Source organism: Telmatherina bonti (genome assembly GCF_933228915.1).
Source record: "Telmatherina bonti genome assembly, chromosome: 23".
Classification (NCBI taxonomy): Eukaryota; Metazoa; Chordata; class Actinopteri; order Atheriniformes; family Telmatherinidae; genus Telmatherina; species Telmatherina bonti.
The window spans coordinates 16,010,452-16,029,804 of record NC_136632.1 but is presented as its reverse complement, the minus strand read 5'-3'; the positions used below and the strand labels follow the sequence as shown (position 1 = coordinate 16,029,804).

Here is a 19,353-nt window from a genome sequence, read left to right as displayed (position 1 = left end):
GTGAAATTTATGTGTGCAAAAAAGAGCAGTCAGGAGAGTGTTATTGATCTGTGATGTTTTATACTAAAAATTTTCTACATATTAGAAATTAGCTTTGTTATGTAAAGCACATTGAGCGATATTTATATGTAAAGTGTTTTATGAGTAAAGCTTGATTTGATTGGATTCTTTCCTCCTTTTCCCATCAGACTCTGACTCAGACAGTGAGCTGTCAGTAGATGAACACAGCTCCTCTTATGCTTCCTCCCACTCATCCGACAGTGAGGATGATGACATGGATGTCAAGCCAAAATGGAACAATGAGAGACCTCTTCACAGCACTCCAAAAGGTAAATGTTGGTTCTCATTGAAGCTACGAGGCAATCATATTTGAACTGTTTGGGCCGGAAGGAATTCTTATAATAGCAGGAGATGTTTTGCTTATTTTTAAATGCTTTTGTTATATTGTTCTAGGAGAGTCAGTGTCCAATCATGTGAAACCTTACTGGCCAGTAGAGGCCACCACAGCCAGTGACAGTGAGGATCCAGGTGGGACAGAGAGGCTAAGGGTGGAAACCAAGGTGAATGTGGAGCTGCACCCAGAAAATAAACTGAATCACGTTGGTGAAAGAGAGAGGGAAGCTCTCCAGGAGAGAGACAGGCAGACGCCCAGTAATGCTAAAGACACAGCACCTGTCACTCAGTCCAACAGCAACCACCAACCAGAGCAGAGAAAAGGTGAGAGAGATAGTTTTTTGGGTTTTTTTTTTTTCCATCTGACCTGAAACAAGCCAGTTTACTTTCAGTTTCAGTTTCACTGACTCCAGCTGCTTGTTCTGTGTAGGTATCTTAAAGAACAAAATCAGTTATCCCCCTCCACTGACTGACAAGAACATGAAGAACCGTCTGAGGGAGAAACTGAGCGACTACAACACCCCTACAATCACCTCCCCTCCACCCAACAACAACACCTCGCCACCTCCTTCCTCCATCAACATCATGACCCCTTCATCCCGGCCATCTTCTCAGGCCTCCAACGAAGGAGGAGGTCGCAATCGGGAGAACAGCTCTCTGGTAAAGCCGCCTATCGCCCCCCGACCTCACATCCCAGTCGGGGCACCAGCGACAAGCATCTACCGGGAGACCAATGGGGGGGTTGCCATGCACTTGAAGTCAGGGACAGTCAACGGAGGCAATGAGTCTGAGTCCGAGTAAGTAAAGAGTGTCTGCATGTTGCAGGAGTGGTTTCTAGATATGCATCTGAGAGCAAACATTAATCATGAATTTGAATCATTAATCAGTAAATCAGTGGTTCATGTATTACATTAATGAATGATGCTTTAAAAATCTGTCGCATGATATAAAGCACACATCCTGCCTAAATACTGCATGCAGACTCCCTGCACCCTTGCATCCATTTTTACCTTGCACGTTCTTATCTCCCCTCACATTTCTTCCCTGCTTCCTCACCGTCCAACTTCTTTCCTCCCCAAATACCTTTTCCTCCTTGAACAGTGGCAGTAATGAGACTTCGATCTGACCCGTTAGGAAAACCCAGACCAGTGAGCCCTTGTGAGAGAGGGGCATCTGCTGAGAGAGAAGACAAAAAGGACGAAGACCAAGAGAGGAATAAAATGAAAAAAAAGATAAAGATGGAGGGATGTTGGACATAAGGAAGAAAGGAGGGAAAAAAAGATTCTCTCTGCCAGATCTGCCCGTACATTCCTCCGCAGGTTTCCTCTCTCTGGAGAGCAGTATTAACGGCAGACTGTAGGACTGCCTGGGATAAGATGGAGAGACGTGAGACATAGTAAAGGGAATGCTCCGTTGGACTGTACCAAGAAAGGATGCGAAGGAGCACGCGTGCCAAAACCACTTCAAAAAGTCAGATGATAAAAAACCATCCCCACAGTGCTTTTCAAGCCTTACAAAGATGCTCCACCGTGGAGCTCAAGAAGAGCCAATGGGAGTTTTATTACATTGTACCTAAATGGTTCAAGTTATTGAAACAAGGATGTTGCTTCAGATCGATCAAGTCTTTATCTCAGAGAAGAACTTCTACATAACAAGCTGGTACAGTGGAGTGTGTAGTACTAAAGGATTTCAAGGACTACAGTTGCTCCTAGTGTAAGACGCAACCTGTTCAGTGAATTTTGGAGACTTCTGACTCAGATACCGAACAACTCAATCACACACTAAGTGCTCTTTTGTTTTAATGTTGTTGGGTTTTTTTAAATTTTTGTTTCTTTTTTAACTCAAAGGCCTTCACAGCCTCTCAGTGCAGTGTATTTAGAGTGTAATTACTGTGTAGATATTTTTTAAGGTGAAGAAGAAATTATCTATTTTTTATTGCATTTTAAGCAAGGACGTGTTTCTAAACTGAAAATATTTTTGCTAGCGTAACGCTGGAAACACAGTTGTGAAAATCACTACATATGCTGGTTGCATGGAGAACAAAAAGTTTGTGTGCCTTCCTTCTGCACTGAGGGCTCACACATGCACACACAACTCCCCTGCCTGCAGTAGCATTTAGTGGGCTTTCATTCTCATAGAATTATATTCTGCTTTGAAAGAACTTTAAAAGCCCAAAATGAAAATTAAATTGGGAATGAAAAGGAACTCTTTCTGCCTTTGTGATAAAATTTAGATTTCTAATTGGAGCACTATGAACTCAGAGCCTTCTATTCCAGTGTCCGTCCTGCCAGCTGGTCTGATACAACACTCTCCCGGTTACCAAAGTCATGAGATGCAGCACATAAGCAGATTAAAGTTGGGGTCAGTTCAGTTTAACTCCATTTGATTTCAAAATTGTTGGAAAAATAGACATTTGGTGCTCTTTTTGACATAAAGATGAAGCACACTTTAAAGTGTTTAGCATTCAATATTTGATATATGTAATTTTTTGATTTTCTGAATCCAAATTGGGAGTCCACATGGCAAGAACATATGTATTTTGCAGCTAATGTATGGCAACATGTAATGTGCAGTACATATACCACCCACTGAATCCTTTTGTATGTTATACACTGCACGCACCAAGTGTTTCACCCTCATGCAATCATGCCGTTGATGAATGTGTTTGTTTTTGTATGATCTGAGACACTGGAAATGTTTTGTAACATAATGTATATTTATTTTGTATGGTTTTAACACTGGAAAAAATATTATTGTGATTGTAAAATAAAAAAAAACATTCATTTTTAACCATCTTGTGGATTTTTATGTTTGCGTTTTTTTAAAGAAGACGTAAGTTGTTGACATAATTTTGGCATTAAGATAGCTGGCAACATACTTTTTTTTTTTTTTTACTGTAATTACCATTGTTGCACAGAAATATATGGACTCATTTTGCAGCCGAGGTTTATTGTTTTGCTCTATGAACGCAAAATATATTCTCTCAGAACATGCGCCAACAAACTTCTCACTATAAATGAAATGTCACTGTGATGCTGCTTTAATTAAGCAATTAAAACTAATTTACTTAAACAAACCTCAACTCATACCTCAACTTTGTCCAAAAAAAGAAAAGAAGTAAGGAAATTCACCTGACATACACCTTTGAAATCACCCTTTGTTGTATTATTCATCGCTGGAAAACCTGATTTGCCACCTTTATGAAGTACAAATCATACGGATCGTGCTTCTGTGGAATGAGGAACACAACAAAATGCAAGATTGGTGCCTGCCAACAAAGTTTCAAAATCCCCTTTAGTATTTGATATCAGTTTATACAGATTTTTCAGCATCTAAGGCTTGTTTGTGGTACTGCTCCCACATTATTTACATTTTTTTGCAACAGCTTAGTTCTCCCTGTTACAAGTCTGCTTTGTAACTCCAAGTTAAACTTCAACACCTTTCCTACATTAATATCTGTCTGTTGAACTTTGTCTTCAGCCATATGTAGCAGATGAGGAGAGATGGCCTTCCTGTGGCTGGCAGTGAATCAAAGGACTTAGTCACATGATAACTTTGTGTGGGGCGTGCTTGTAACTTATAACTGCAAGGAATTCTTGTTTTGTCTTTATGTCCTCATAGGCTGTAGATAATCTTGATGTATTTGTGTGTCATATTTTTTGAAGGGTCGAATGCCATGCCGGAGCCTGAAAATAGCAAATGCGCTAACTTCCCCATACAAACACATAAAGGGCCTGCCAGCGGGTATTGGCAAGTAAATAATTGTGTGCAAGTAGAGAGAAAGGTTAGATGGCAGAATCAGGTTTCACAAGTCTATTGGAAGGCTCGTTGCTATAGCAACAAATGCCAGTCCTCCCCTCAGGTGACAAAGACAAAACAAGGAGATGGAGAGGCTGATGAAATATGACTTGTTAAGGGATTAGTTGTCAAATCTATCATATGTTTGTGATAAACTAACACCAGTAGCTTTTTTCACTCCACAATTACAAAAACAACTTAAATATAATTTATTTTTATTTTCAAACAACTCAAATTTGGTGGTTTATAACTTTACTTTAAAATAAAATATTGAAATCTGAGACAAATTGCTATATCAAACTGACCCTCTCTCTCTCTCTCTCTTTCTCTCTCTCTCCCTCGCTCTTGCTCTTTCTGTCTTTTATCTCTATCACATCACAGCCAGGTTAACTGAATTATTTAGACTAATGATAGCCACACTTGCCATCCACCGTGCAGAAGACAAACAGGCAGCAAATTGGATGACTGGTGCCATTCTGTCACCTAGTGGTGGAAATGCAAAGTCAGACGTGCAGATTTATGTTTCTCTTCTGTGCTTCAGATAATTATTTTCAATGGATCCAAAGATCCCTTTCATACAGTGTTTTGATTAAGTAAAGTAGGAGATACGCATGAATTTTTTTCTTTTATTTTTTTCAAATAGAAGACACTAAAAACAACCTGTTACAAGACAAAACTAGTCATATGTTCACTGATTTGAGAGGTATTAACACATCAAGACCTTGTGGTGCTCTACAATCTTTGAAAATTTAATTTTTAAACCTAAGGGTTAAATTTTGATGACAAATCGCTGCATAAGCAATGGACAATGGCACTTAACATTTATTTGAGATGTTATTTGTTAAGGGTTTGGCACTTTAACATTTTTTCACGAGCATCTCAACTGTTCAGTTAGTGAAAATCTTACCTTTATCTTATGATTGCAGGCTTTTTCTAATCAGTCATGTTGAAGGTCTTCAACCATCTCTGTCTGATTTTTCTTGACAGGCAGTACCGTGCAAAAGACTTGAATCTTAGTTTTGTATCTGCCTTATTTAAAATCTTTAAACCCTACTGTTTACATTAATTCTCTCGCTTTGGATGTATAGCCACTTTGCACTGTATGCATACTGCCATTTGCATTCATAGTCTTATTTGCATGATGCCATTCAAATAGTCTTTTCTTTTGTTCTTTGGATTTTGTGCTGATATGTTTATCTGTTCTCTTACTACTTTATATTTTTTGGGGATTCTTCTGTACAGAAAATGGAGAATTTAATAGAAACTTGTTTCTTGCTACACTAAAATATCTTTATGAATAATTCTCCAAGCTTCTTTAAGGACACCCTAAAGTTCTTTGGATGTTGCTGCATGTCATTTTCCGTCAAGATGACACTGAACTACTTAAGTAATGTTTTGGTCCAAATTCTGGAGAGGATTCATCACTTTACTAGTCATGACACATCACTGTTGTCACTCATTTTCAGCCCAATTCTTATTTCATTTGGCACACCTCAGCCTTATCTTCGATGCTTCAGAAAGGCTTCTTGACATTTACACTTCCATGGAGACCATTTCTGATGGGACTTCAGTGAACAGTAGATGAATCAACAAAATGTTAATTTGCCAAGTTCTAAGTTTTAGACTCATAGGTCTTTGAAAATCCTCTTTTTTCTGCAAAGGTATTATTGTATTTCTGCATCTACAGGAAATGTAGTGTGCATTATTTGTAGATGCACTGAAATAGGAAAATGTGTGTCTTCTAAGATAATTTAAAGCATAAAGACTCAGCCCATGACAAAAATGGTTATAAACGTCTTATTTTACATTAATACGAGATCTTTATATATATATATTTTTTTTAAAAAAGGTTAAATTTATTTGAGAGCTATTTATAATTTATTACCATGTGATATGTTAAAATTCATATAGTGTAATCTTCTACTTTCTGATGTCCATTAAGGGGCAGAAGACAGAAGTCAGTTTGTGACAATTACTGTAGTTTTTATCATTAAATAATGCTAAATATCTCAGAATCTTGTATCTTATTTGTCATGGTGGGCTCTAATGGATTGAAATGTGTTCCTTACAAAGTTGCCTGTTAAGTAAACATATAACTCAGGCTCATTCCTTAAGTCAAGCACTTTTTTTTATTATCAAATGACCAATCAGTCAGTGTTTAGAAGCTTAAACTTAAACACACCTTCCTCTGAAAATGATAAGGCACAAGGCCTTATTTGTGAGTGGGTGAACAAGCAGCGATAATGCAAAGAAAACTCTTTGAAGGACTCAAAAATTATTGCCCACTTCTCTTCAAAAATAACATGGAAGTTTGGCATCTTTGAAGTAAAATATATGGAGAAATGCCGGGCTGGCTCAATACCCTCGCACAGTCGTGGATGTAAGGAGGACTTTGAAGGAATTTTATTCATTAGCATTCAAGATTAAGGCCAACAATTCTGAAGATCTAATATAAGAAGACACAGTCACTTGACCAAAAGTTGCTGTATTTTGGACCTGCTCACTGCAATCTGTCATATATTTTATGTTGGTTCCAATGTTTTTTTAATTATAGCGAGAAAAAGAAACCTTAATTTGTATCAGCTGTCTTTTCTATATGTGCTTTGCATCATCAACAGCGTCATCATCCATCTTTCCTCTTGTTCTCTAACTGACTCTGGATACTTTCCTAGTTGCATAAGACATGCGTGGTTGTGCAACCCTCCAGAAAATATTGGTTTGGGATTAAGAGGTCTATTAAAGAGTATCTAAATGAGCACAGGGGGAGGATTTGGGAAATCTCAGCAGTAGTAGTTTTACTGGAAGACATCTGAAAAGAATTGCAGGCCATCAAAGCCATTGTGTGTGTGTGTGTGTGTGTTTGAGAGAGAGGGGAATCCCATCTAAGAGCATTTGCTGCAAAATCTGAATTGACTACAGGAGTTCAGGGTATTTACAGATCACATTTTGTGATGTTATTTTTAGTGATACAGCAGCAGCTGCTGAAAAAGCATAAACAGAGACAGAAAGGCAGACAGATTTCTGTTGTCTTGGCAAACACACGTGTTAAATAACTGGTTCATGCTTAAAAATGTTTATATAATGGAGATTAACAACAAATCTGTGAGGGATTCCACACTGAAATAAATATTCCCATGATAAATGCTTTGTCTATTAAAATAAATCCCTTAAAATCAGAAGGGAGAACTGAGAAGAAGAATGACTTTCATGATTGCACTTTCTCTGTATTGTACCATAAAGCCAGGACGCAGACACAAACAGACACAGCACTTCAGTGGTGACGCGATGTTTTTTTGTTTGCAGAAATTAGTAAAAAGTTCATCAGTTTCATGTACGATAACACGTTTGTTTAGTTTTACCAAGACAAAATTGTATTATTTTTTGTGTTGTGTTATTTCAGAGTAAGACAAAAAAGGAAATACCGCACAAATCTATGATTATACCACTATTTTCATGGCTATGGCAAATACTGGGAAACATTTCCTAATATAAATTTACTAATTCATACAAATTTCAACATACACGATAAGGAAAAAAATCTTTCATGTATATGTCAGTATATGCTACAATTAAGAAATAACATTTAAAACACACTGAAGTTTCAAGGGCTTAACTTAAAAAGAAGTCACAGCCATTTACAGTCAATACAGTGGAGCAAACTATGAGCTTCATGGAAGAATCCAAGGAATAAAAACCTTTCTTGTGTCTCACCACAAATTTAAACACCTAAATAAGCCTAACACATTTTGGAAAGACGTTTAGTGGAGTGATGATGTCTAAATTTGATGTTTTAGCATCAGGGAGGAAAGGTATGCTTGGACAGATAACTATAACGCTTGGGTTTGGACCAATCAGGCTTTGGGCTTGTGGGAGTATTTCTGTATTAGAAGGAAAAGATGATACAATTAAATAAGAATTAATTATAAAATTATTTTTTTACTTCATCTTTCATAAATCCAGCAGGGATATTGATGGCATATTTCTGTCAACCTCACAAATAATATTGCAACATTATCTCTCTGCTTTGGTTTTTTTAGTTGCAAAATAAATCCCCGTAAGTAAATAAAGAACCAACCACGAACACAGACATTTGTGTCAGGTCTGCAGGATGCAGTCACGTTCTAAAAATGGAAAAATAAAACCTCTCACAGTCCCTTAAGTATTTGCCTACACAAATTTGGAGTTGATTTAAATGTACACTATCTGTCTTTGTGTCCAGCAGCAGCAGAATGCACACAAACATCAAAAGCTGCACCTGAAAAACGGTGAGACGCAGCTGTGAATATATCTATTTCTGTTTTAAAAAGCAAAAAAAACAGTTGATTCATGTAAATCTCCTTGCTCCTGTTTTCTTTCTTTGCAGGCTGTAGAAAACACCATGTTGGCCTGGTAAGTGAGAAGATGGTAGCTGTGCAGCTGCAGGGTAGCCCAGGCCCTAAGTCCAGAAAGTAACCTTGATTACTTCCTTGCTATCAATGCTCTCATCTCAGGGGTCAGGGCTCAGCTGACTCTTGTTTCTTCCTCGCTTTTCGTTCTCTTCCCTCCCTGAAACCTCTTCTTCTTTGTCCATCTGAACTAAAACAGCAATGAAATGATTGTTAGAGTGATCTTTTTACTCACGGCCACTTTGTGATTTGGACATACAAATACAACTTCGGAGCAGTCCGGATTCAGTTGCTTGCAGTGGACCAATAATCTGAAAGTCTGACATAAGCAACATGCAAAGGTGAGTGAAACAAAGATCATCTATTGAAACAAAGAAGAGCCTCTTAAATTTAACAGATATTTGCTTGGTTTAGAGCTCTGCTATGTGTTTTGCAGTCAAATAAGTGAAATTACAACAATTTAATTAGCATGTAGTCCAAGGTACAAGTAATATTTACTAAATAGATGTAGTTTTGACAGTGTGTTTGTGGGGATCTGAAGGATTAATAATGCGGGAGACTTTAGACTTTTAAATTCCACTGTTAAAAAAATTGCTGATACTTTTACATTTTTTGAGATTTAGATTTGATTAGGTCTTAACTCTGTTATTTCTGATCCCTTCCAATTGTAAGTTAAATAACTCGTATGTAATTAGATGATGAAAAAGAAATAAACAAACAGAAGATGCTGTTATTTTAGTTGACTTTGTGTAAAATAATTTCCTCATATAAATATTACCTAAAATACTCTAGATTCAGTATTTAAAACTATAGCCAGCTATGGCACACTTTTTTTGAAAACAGCATGGATGGTCTTTGTCAGCATAAAGTAGATGAGCTCATTTCCAGAGATTTTCACGACTGATACATATATCATTGCATAATACAGTTCAGGTTATATTTTATTTCTAGATGCTGCAATTGACTGTGCAAATCCTTTTCTAAGTCATTTCTAAGTTCATGTAGCTATAATGGTCCTGTTACCATTTGTTACCAATGGATGTTAGTTTATCAAACATTAGTTTTCTGCCCTTGGACTTTACACACAAGAATTTTCTAGGATTTCCTTAATATTTTCAGTACTAGTCAATCAATGTTGAAATATTAAAATATATAGCATAAATGCATTGAGAAACTTTTTTTTTTTTTTTTTTTTTTTTTTTTAAGTTTAATAATGATTTTCTGAGTGAAGCATAAAGTTATGACTCACAACCCACCCTTGCTTGGGAAGAATAATGATTTAATATTGGCTCCTTTTATACCCAATTCTGACACCCGCATCCGTTAAAATTCTTTTTTATCTTTCAGTCAAGCCACTTCCACATTATATAAATCTTTCTTTCCCTCACTTTCTTTTTAATTTTTTTTAAAATAAAATATTATCCAAACATGTTATGTTTAACATAGGCTTTTACATGCAAGAGGAGCATGTATTCTGAATTACATAAATTCTTATTAAATGGTAGCCTATACTTGAACAGGGAACTAAATCTATCATGCAAAAATATTAATTTAAAACAAAGAGAAATGGTATGTAAGTGAACAAAAACGTGCAATAAGCGAATAACGAGAACACATCTTGAAAGCTGGTTATTGGCAGGTCTAACATGAAAGTTAGGTCTTTTGTTCCCCCCTGTCAAACCACATAGTGGCTGCCGCGGGGCGGGTTACGCTCGCTGCTCACATCCTGACTGAATGAAACGCCCTGAACCAGCAGCGGCCCCTTTAAGAAAAGCAGCACTGCACACTGACGAAATTTCCCCGGCCCTGCCGCTTGCTTGTTTCTGCGAAATCAACAAGAGACGAGGGCAAGACGGCTGGTAGGTTTCTGTCTCTGCTAGCTGCGGAATAACGGCACTGGTCAGGCTGCTCTCTCCAGGGAGGCGGAGGGAGGGACGCAACTGGTATCTTTTCTTTCCTTTCTTTCTTTTCACCGCCCAGTCTTTGCCTGCCGTCTAAGCACAAAGCCAACAGGAGACGACATTTAGTCGGCGTTCAAAAGCAAGCGGATATTGCTGGGATGGATGGACCGAGAGAGCAGTTTTCGCCGTGAGACTGGCGCTAATTTGGACGTCCTGAGCAGCAGGTGTACTGAAGGATAAAACGGACTAAAGACAATCTCAGTGTTCATGAAACTTTGCTACGATTTACGAGCTGGGTAAGCACACTTAAGTTATTTCCCCTCTTTTCACAACACCAATAAAACGTCTACTATTAATAGCGGGGGGGAAAAAAAAATCCAAATGGTGTTGTTTTATGTAATCCATATTGCCTTTTTGTTTCCTCGGAGTAATCCAAAATGCGGATTGTTTGCTTTTTACTTAGTCTTTTTTTTTATATAGCGGATTTAAAAAAATGTCGGACCATTTCAGGGATTCTCGAAACAGTTAACTAGAAGCCTAACTTCAAGCTCACTAGTCTTAACATTCACATTAGTGCTCACCAGTGTCAGGTGAGTGTGCGCGAGCTCATGTCATAAACTACACGGAGATTACTGAACGCTTCTGCAGGCTCCAAGTTGTCTTATTTGAAGTGACTGTCAGCATGAGGACGAAAGCACCCAGTCAGACGCAAAAACATCAGTTAAAACGATGCAAATATACTACCAACAACTCTAAAAACAACCCACTGTAACTGTTGAAGAAGGGTAAAGCAAACAGAAAGAGATGAAAATTATCAACATAAGAGGTGGAAATGAGAACCCAGAGGAGCAAGGATAATGCAGACCTGAATTATGACCGCAAATCGATACATATTGGAAGAAAGTTTGGCATCTAATTGATTCATGCTTCTGTGAATGTTCCCTGCTGTCCATATCACTACAATAACAAGCATTTGTGTGATGAATCATACAGTTTTTTTTTTTTTTTTTTTTTTTTTTTTTAAATGTTTCTGTACCATATAAATGAAACAGACTTTAAACTTGACCTGATCTGTACACATTTACACATGAAGCATTTGTTTGGGGGAAGTGTGTGTGCATCCCGCCCGGTTAACCTTACAGAGTTCAAATCCGATTACTCTTTGATTTAGCTGTTGTGTGTCCAATTTCAGAGTGAGGGGGTTTCAGATGGACGATTGCTGGAACCATTGATTGTTTATATGCTTGTTTATATAACTGCATGGTGAAATAATGGCAGCAGAGAAGCACTGAGGGCAAGGACAAGACTAGAGGAGAATAATAAGAGTTTGATTGTCTGTCAGCGGTCTCCTTTCTGCCATGGTCAACATCATATTCTGTTGAGCTTTATGTTCGTGACGGTGTGGGAGTAAGTCTCAGAATGGGTGCTCTGGTATAACCGCTCTAAATGCAGAAATCCACTGAATTGATGTTTATTGTCAGTCATTTGATGCAACCATGATGTCATAAATATGATCTGACTAGGAACAAAAAGAACTAACCCGGGATAGGTTGACTTGCACACACGTTATCTAGAAGGTTGGATTAGTGAGTTGGATGAAAGCTAGATAATTCTAGTTTATGTGGTTGTTCTTGTGTCATATTTAGATGATTTGGGCCATGATTTGTGGTTGAAACTCAGTTCAACTGTAATGTTTAATGTTGTCTGACTGGAAAGATTATGCCATACAGGTCATTCAGAAAAGTTTAATACTTTGTCTTGCTCATTATTAAACATGACAATAGCTTAACATTGATTTTTTTTTTTTTTCCCCCCGCTCACCATGTGTTACGGCCCACAACATTGCAGAAGCAGGAAGGTGAGCCAAACACAAGTTGCAGCTACCTGTTGGAACATTCTCGTCAATGCTGGTAGATAAGATATTTAAAGGTCATGTTAATCTGTCTCTCTGAGTGTCTTATGAAACTTGGCAGAAGTAGAGAACAGCTTCACAGACGAGCATCTTCCTCCATGCCGCCTTGTCTCTACAGAAATAGGCACAGTAGATGATGATGATGATGATGACAGGATATCCTTACATGGGTTTATGCAGCATATTTGAGTTGGAGCACCTTAGCAGAGGAAACTGGCTTCGCATCATTCACCACAGCAGAATCACGATGCTGTCACATATTAATCAACAAGTGGTTTTGACAAAATGTGACTACTTACTGTGCTAGAAAATGTTCTTAAACAGAATGTGGCCCACTTGTGTGAGAATTTAAGATTAATTTTATTCAGTATGTGACCGATTTAGTGGCTCCACATCCACATTTTCTCTCTCATTCAGTTGGTAGGCAACAGTTTTATAGGCTGTAATTATAGAAGGCGTAACTCCCATCTTTGTGCCCATCGTATGTCTGAACCCTCTTATGGTTGTAAATAGACATGAGTTTTTGTAAAGACATACACCAAAGTAGTCATTTATCTAAGATGACTGTGAAGAGGGATTATTTTTTTTTGCATTAGATGCCAAATAAAACTGATACTTAGATATGGAAGAATGTGTTAGGCAGGATTTATATTTTTTTATATATATATATATATATATATATATATATAAATGAATGAAGAAAAATGTATGTATGTATGTATGTGTATATATATATATATATATATATATATATATATATAAAATATAAATTCTAACATTATCTTTACTAAGAAGTCTGAAAAGGAAATCTTCAGATTAGAGTGCCATTTTGATTTCACATGACTGCTGAAATGAAAAGGAAGTTGCTTAGATGAAAGTTTTTCATCTGAGAAGCTGTTTTTCTCTCCGTTACATATGTATGAGGTATGGATTTGTAAAAATCCATACCTCATACATAGCTCCACAAGTCAGTGGTGCTAAAATGTAATAAGGAAAACATCTATTGAAGATCTTCTTTAAATTTTTTTTAATGATCAGCGTTGTCAATTTAAAACGGGAAAGTACTGGGGTTTGCTTTGAAATAGCTTAACTCAGTGGTTGCCAAACCTTTTCTGGAGTACTCCTTTTTCATCAACAGCAGCAGTATTGAGCCGCCGCATCTTCATATGACCACCACAAGCACCCCAACACTTGCAATGGAAAGTACTAAGAAACGTGCCACCAAATAGTATTGTTTGGTATAGAACCAGTTTTTAGTTTGTTGGCTGCTGCTTCCTTAATTTAGTCCAAATCTATAATGAAGGAATGATCAGTTCTTCTACTATAGTTTGAGGCTTTTTAGACCAGCAAACTCAACACAATACTTTATATGAGGTTAGTTGAGCATTTAACAAGACAGATGCTGCTTGGTAAAACAGCTCAGCTATTTACAACAGTTTAGTTAATTTCTAAAGTTATTGCAGGCGTTTCTTTATATTGAGTGTGAGAAGTCCCCAATGGTCTGTACAACCTCTGGTCTGAAGCACTCACTGACTCACTTTGATATTTGAAATGGATTTTAAATAAACCTCATAAAGTGACTTCTCCTTGTACTCAGCAAATCAGATATCTATGAAACAAATAATATTTTATTCCAATCTGGTGGTTGAAAGTAGATCAGGACATCTCAGTTATATTATTTATTTTTATGTATGCATTTCTTAGGTTAGATTTCAGCCCTGACTGATGTGGTGGCAGCCAAATTATTGCCATGGTAACACATGGATGTCTCCATGTAAAGCACACACTCAGAATTGAATTGTTTTGAAGGGTGGATCAAATGACTTGGTCTGATTTGGTTATCTCCAAGACAGCTCATTTTTGTTGTTTCTTTAATCCCTGCGAAATCCAGACCCAAACATCTGAGCCCTGGAATGCTGAGAAATGCCCTTTCCTCCTTATTTTTTATATATTTATATGATGGTTAGTTTCAACCACAATGAAACGCTGTGTAAAATAAAAATAACTCATATTTTTATCAGCTAAATGCTGATATATCTTTCTAATTCAGATTCTGCATGGCAAAAAGCCAATAGTGTTTCCTTGCATGTTTTTATGTGCATTTTGAGGTATTGTGATCAAAAGGTTAGCAGCCATTAGAATAGCTGGATAGATAATTTTCTGTAAATCAATAAATTCAATTCTTACCTGTAAGGATGTTCCCTGTAAAGAACATTCATGTCGACCAAAGGACATTAGACTGGCTCTCACTGCCTGATTTCAGTCGCTGACTGTGATTGGCTGCTGGGACGACTGTGACCAAGAGTAACCTCAAGCTACTATGGGTCATTAGCAGAAGATTACTTGAAGACACACAAACTCACCCACACTCACAGTGCATTAGACTAATACAGCGGTGCACACAAAGCTTGTGTACTTGCTCGACCCCAATATTTGCAAACAAACAGTGTTGGCTAGCAGGTGTTCCTGTGTTGTCATTTTGTTTTATGTGCATGTTTGTTTGGCTCTGTTATGTTTTATGACTGCATCAACTTCTCTCCTTGCAAGCGTGTCAGCAGTGACTTACAATTAGGTAAAGGTGCTTGGAGTCTTATTGTGTTTGTACACGGACAGGCAAATTATTCATGAGAACAATTTATGCGTATCCCCTCAGTTACATTCGCACTGATCAAACCTCGAACTAAAGCTGACTCCCACACCTTTTGTCCTTTCTTTTCATCTTTTCATCCTTCTTTTTAAGATGTTATGGTTGGAAACTGGCTTCAGACCAAGGAGTGAAATCTTTAAAAAGAAAATAAAGTAGAGGTAACCTTACAAACCTTGGAAAGGAGGCAAAGAAAAACACGGCTCTCAAAGAAGAGTTAATGCTTCACGATTTTCTCCTGATATGTCTTTTAATATGATTAAATATGTCCTAGTTTTTGTATGCTTTGTTTCTCTTCTTCAACATGTGTGCTCCAAGTGGGTCCATGTGGTCATTGTGTGAACAGATCCTATAGTGACACATATATTAACAAGTGGAAGAAGGTATTTATTAACCTGCCACTCACAGCATTTATATAAACCCACTCATCACCTCCGTAACTTCTACATATATTTGTCTCATGTTGAAGGTGTTGCCTTGGAAACTTGGTATATGGTTGAAATTAGGGCTGCAACTAACGTTATTTTAATAGTCGACTAATCTATAAATAATTTTTTTCGATTAGTTACAATTATTTCTGTCACGCCCACCATCTGTGCTTCTAGTTGACGCAGCTCTTTTTACAGGCTCCAGTATGTTTTACTCCACTCACTCCATTTGCATCATATGAATGTCACCCTGATTCCCAGTCAGTCGCAACATGATGTCCTTTAGTAAGTTAAACAAATGACTGAACCAGTTAAATATTAAATTTAAGCTTGTCTGCTTACTACTAATTTATTTTGAAACCTTCAAACTTGGCTATATAGAGTTTTCCTCAAAAGGGAAATTCTTAATTTTTGTAGAATTGCATTGAAATGATTATTTACATCTTGAAAAATCCTTAAAAAATTCCTAAATTGAAACAGTGATCCAGATCACCACCAAAATTAAATCAATTCTTCCTTTTCACATATGCAACAACTCCTGAAAATTTCATGAAAATCTATCAATAACTTTTTGAGTTATCTTGAACAAAAGCAGAGAAACACCGGTAAAAACATAACCTCTTTGGCAGAGGTAACAACAGCACATCACTACTCGCTAATGCTAACTTTGCCATCCGGAATGCTGGAGGCAATGACTCTGGGGTGCTTTCATTTCAGATGCTCATGCATGACTGTCCTCCTGCTGTGGTGTGCCAACTGTGCTTGGCATTTCACCTATTTAAAACTTTGTTTTAGAGTGAAATATCCCCAAACTTTGGAAATAGGTTGCGCCGCCGTCAGTTTGTTCTTCGTTGTTTAAACAAAGACGCTGCATAAAATGACAAGACTGCCCCCAGCACTTCCTATGGTGCTTTGCATCATTTGCTTGGTGTTTAGAGTTCTAATACTGTGTGAAAAGTCATGGTTGGTAAATGACGTTAAGTTGCCTGGTGCCTTGTTTTATTAGCAAAGCTGTGACGGGTGTTTATAACACAACGCGTCAACAATTAAATTTAGCATAGATGAATTTTTATTGTCGATGTTTTCGACTTTGTCGACAAATCGTTGCAACTTTAGTTGAAATATTCCCTCAGTTGTTGAATGCTTATGGTTTCATTGTTCCCTGGTACATAACAGCATCCATTTAAAACACAGAGCCTTTTTTCCTGCATATTTTCAAAACAGATGCTAATTTAAGTTGGTCCCATATCTGTTCCAAACCAATTCAAATTGTATTAATCAGCTCTTGTCCATTACTTGTGTGAGAGACAGTGTAAGAGCACAATTTGCATGAACAAATAGAATCCCTGTAAACACTGGTTAAAAATAGCATAATTTTTCAAAGGCCAGTATAATATGTTTGCCTGTGTCTCTTACATAAAGACTAAATTGAAAGAAAGTGGACACATAATGACTTTACTTCTTCAGATGTCTGTGCTGCACAGATATTGGCCAAAGTGAAATAAGTAAAACGATGATCTAGCAGGAAGTCTGAAAACAAGCCAACCAACATCTTGATCAGTTCCACCATCATGTGCAGGAAAACGTTTGTCCACTTTCCAGTCAAGCAGATAACGGTTTTGTCATGTTGTCTGACAGTCACTCGGTCAAGCAGATTAAGTTGTCTCAAAAGATTATATCAAGAAGCAGCCGTAATCCTTTAGCAAATGACAAATCCCAACAGTAAGAAAACAACAGACAACATTGCTCAGCTGCTAGAAAGCACCACAGATCGGTCGGGTCAGGAATGGCGCCCTCAAAGGAACACCACAGGGTGTTCCCAAAGGTCTCCAAAGGTATGCTAAAAGCCAAGTTTTGTTATTTCAGGCTTTCAAATTGGTGTTTAAATCTAAATGATGAGATAAAAGTTGTTGCTTTTGTCATTTTCTTTCATGTAGCAACAAATTGAAAAGTAATCTCCAGACAGTTTACATACAGTGAAAGCCAAAACGAGAATTAGCTCTGAAAAGGATTTATGCATATACATGTTTTAACATTTTGTACAAAAAGCACGCCTAACACACTTTTGGAAGGTATTGCAGCCTTGAAAGAGACGCAATGCGTTTGCCAGCAGCGTTGAAGTCTCTATTGTGGTTTCAGACTGAGTCCTAATTGGATTTGCATCATTATCTATAGCACACTTATACTTAAGATACTTTGGATAGCTTCATAATTGGTATTTGCTGTCATGGGGATAAAGTTTACCGCAGTGATATTGTGTATGATGACTCAAACAGCCCACCCTTCTGTTATCATTACACCTGAGCCCCTTGATACCAAATCAGAGCTATTAAGCATTCCTCAACCTCCTGTAACCTCTCTCAGCTGCTACTTTTAGTTTTGGAAGTTGAATCAATTTCCAAACGTGGCAGCAAGCCGATGCGGAGTGTTGCAATGTTAATGTTGGGGCTAATGACTCTTCGATAGAAGCATGTTTATCACACAGCAGCTAGTCACAGTTCTTGTCCTTTGTGTTATGTACTACAGGGTTGCCGTCCGCCATGTTAAGGTAAAACCCAGGTGCGCGGTGTTGACCATGCTAAAGCGCCTGGACAAGATCCGCTTCCGAGGCCCCAGGACGAGAGACGACTTCCCAGATCTGGGCGAGTCGCCACCTGCCTCTGACAACGAATGTAGCGATGACATGCAGCTAAAACCCAGAACAGCTCTGCGAGACATGGAGGACGTCCTGCGGGACCCTGTGAGTGTGTGTTTATTTTTGGTTCAGTTTTTGACACCACAACGTGAACAGGTTACATCTGCATATATATATATGTGTATATATATATATATATATATATATATATATATATATATATATATATATATATATATATATATATATATGTATATATGTGTGTGTGTGTGTGTGTGTGTGTATGTATGTATGTATGCATAATATGCATAATATGCATTCATACATATGCTTATATACATCTTTCTTTTTTTATGTATTGATGAATAAGGGATGCTTTGACTCTGCATTATGTAGCGTCGTTTCTACTACACAGAAACCAGTGGGAAGGAAACATGCATTTGTCTCTGTTTCACCTTCCTGCTCTTGTTCTTTTGATTCCCTCAATAGCTTGATAAATAAGATATAAAGCAACACCATGTTAATTTTATAAGCCCATCTATGGGCTGTAAAACCCTGAGGAGAGGATGAGAATGATGGAGAGAAGGCTCTTCATGACAACAGAAAGCAGGGGAGATGACAGTGGTGAGAATTTATGTTGGACCTGACATTGAGATGACAATCAGCTGCGGACAAGAGCGGAAATGTGAGATGAGAAGATATCGGATAGCAGGAAGGGAATGAAAAATGGAGGAAGGGGAATAGATTAAAGCAAGAATGTGATAAAGGAGGCAAGATGACAAGATGAGAAGACTATATCATGTTTTCCGTTTTCCTTCTCCTGCTGGTGACTTAAAAACAACATCGGCATCATAATGATGCTTATACAATGATAAAAAGATATCCAAGTTAAGCAGGCAGAATTTGTAGGTTGTTTCCTGAAAGTCTTCTTTTGATTTCCTGTGGATTTTCTTGGATCCCTTTTTGAAAACTGCTCAAGTACTGATGAAAACTGAACAGTCTCACCCAGAATCAGAGATCTAGCTCTCAGCTCTTTCAGCTGACTGCCTGCATGTGCAACTTGTGTCAGTATTTGCATGAGCTCATGTGTGTCTGGAAGCTGCTGTTTGCACGTCTGTATGAACTCTGGTGTTTGCCTGGATGAGCTCTCACCCTCTGGGAAGGCATCGCCCACATCACAGCATTGATGAGTCACACTCCGAATCCTCAATATAGAGCAAGCCATCTCTTATCCCTGCTGGGACGCGCACACACACA

The 19,353-nt window shown here is 37.7% G+C and overlaps 2 protein-coding genes across 2 annotated transcripts in view; both read left to right on the top strand.

The window, feature by feature from the left end:
- celsr1a (cadherin EGF LAG seven-pass G-type receptor 1a) overlaps nt 1-1,654 on the top strand; it is a gene marked incomplete at its 5' end in the record, with an annotated part of 91,709 nt that extends 90,055 nt beyond the window's left edge. Inside the window, 4 exons of the mRNA XM_079263500.1 lie at nt 189-329; nt 454-717; nt 824-1,190; nt 1,528-1,654. Of these exons, the coding sequence (XP_079119626.1) occupies nt 189-329; nt 454-717; nt 824-1,190; nt 1,528-1,555 (800 nt within the window). The 3' untranslated portion in view covers nt 1,556-1,654. The remainder of the gene's footprint in view (nt 1-188; nt 330-453; nt 718-823; nt 1,191-1,527) is intronic.
- Nucleotides 1,655-10,741: 9,087 nt separating this feature from the next.
- The window catches only part of gramd4a (GRAM domain containing 4a), a 45,721-nt gene continuing 37,109 nt past the window's right edge, over nt 10,742-19,353 (top strand). The window contains exons 1-2 of the mRNA XM_079263254.1: nt 10,742-10,773; nt 17,988-18,201. Of these exons, the coding sequence (XP_079119380.1) occupies nt 10,745-10,773; nt 17,988-18,201 (243 nt within the window). The 5' untranslated portion in view covers nt 10,742-10,744. The remainder of the gene's footprint in view (nt 10,774-17,987; nt 18,202-19,353) is intronic.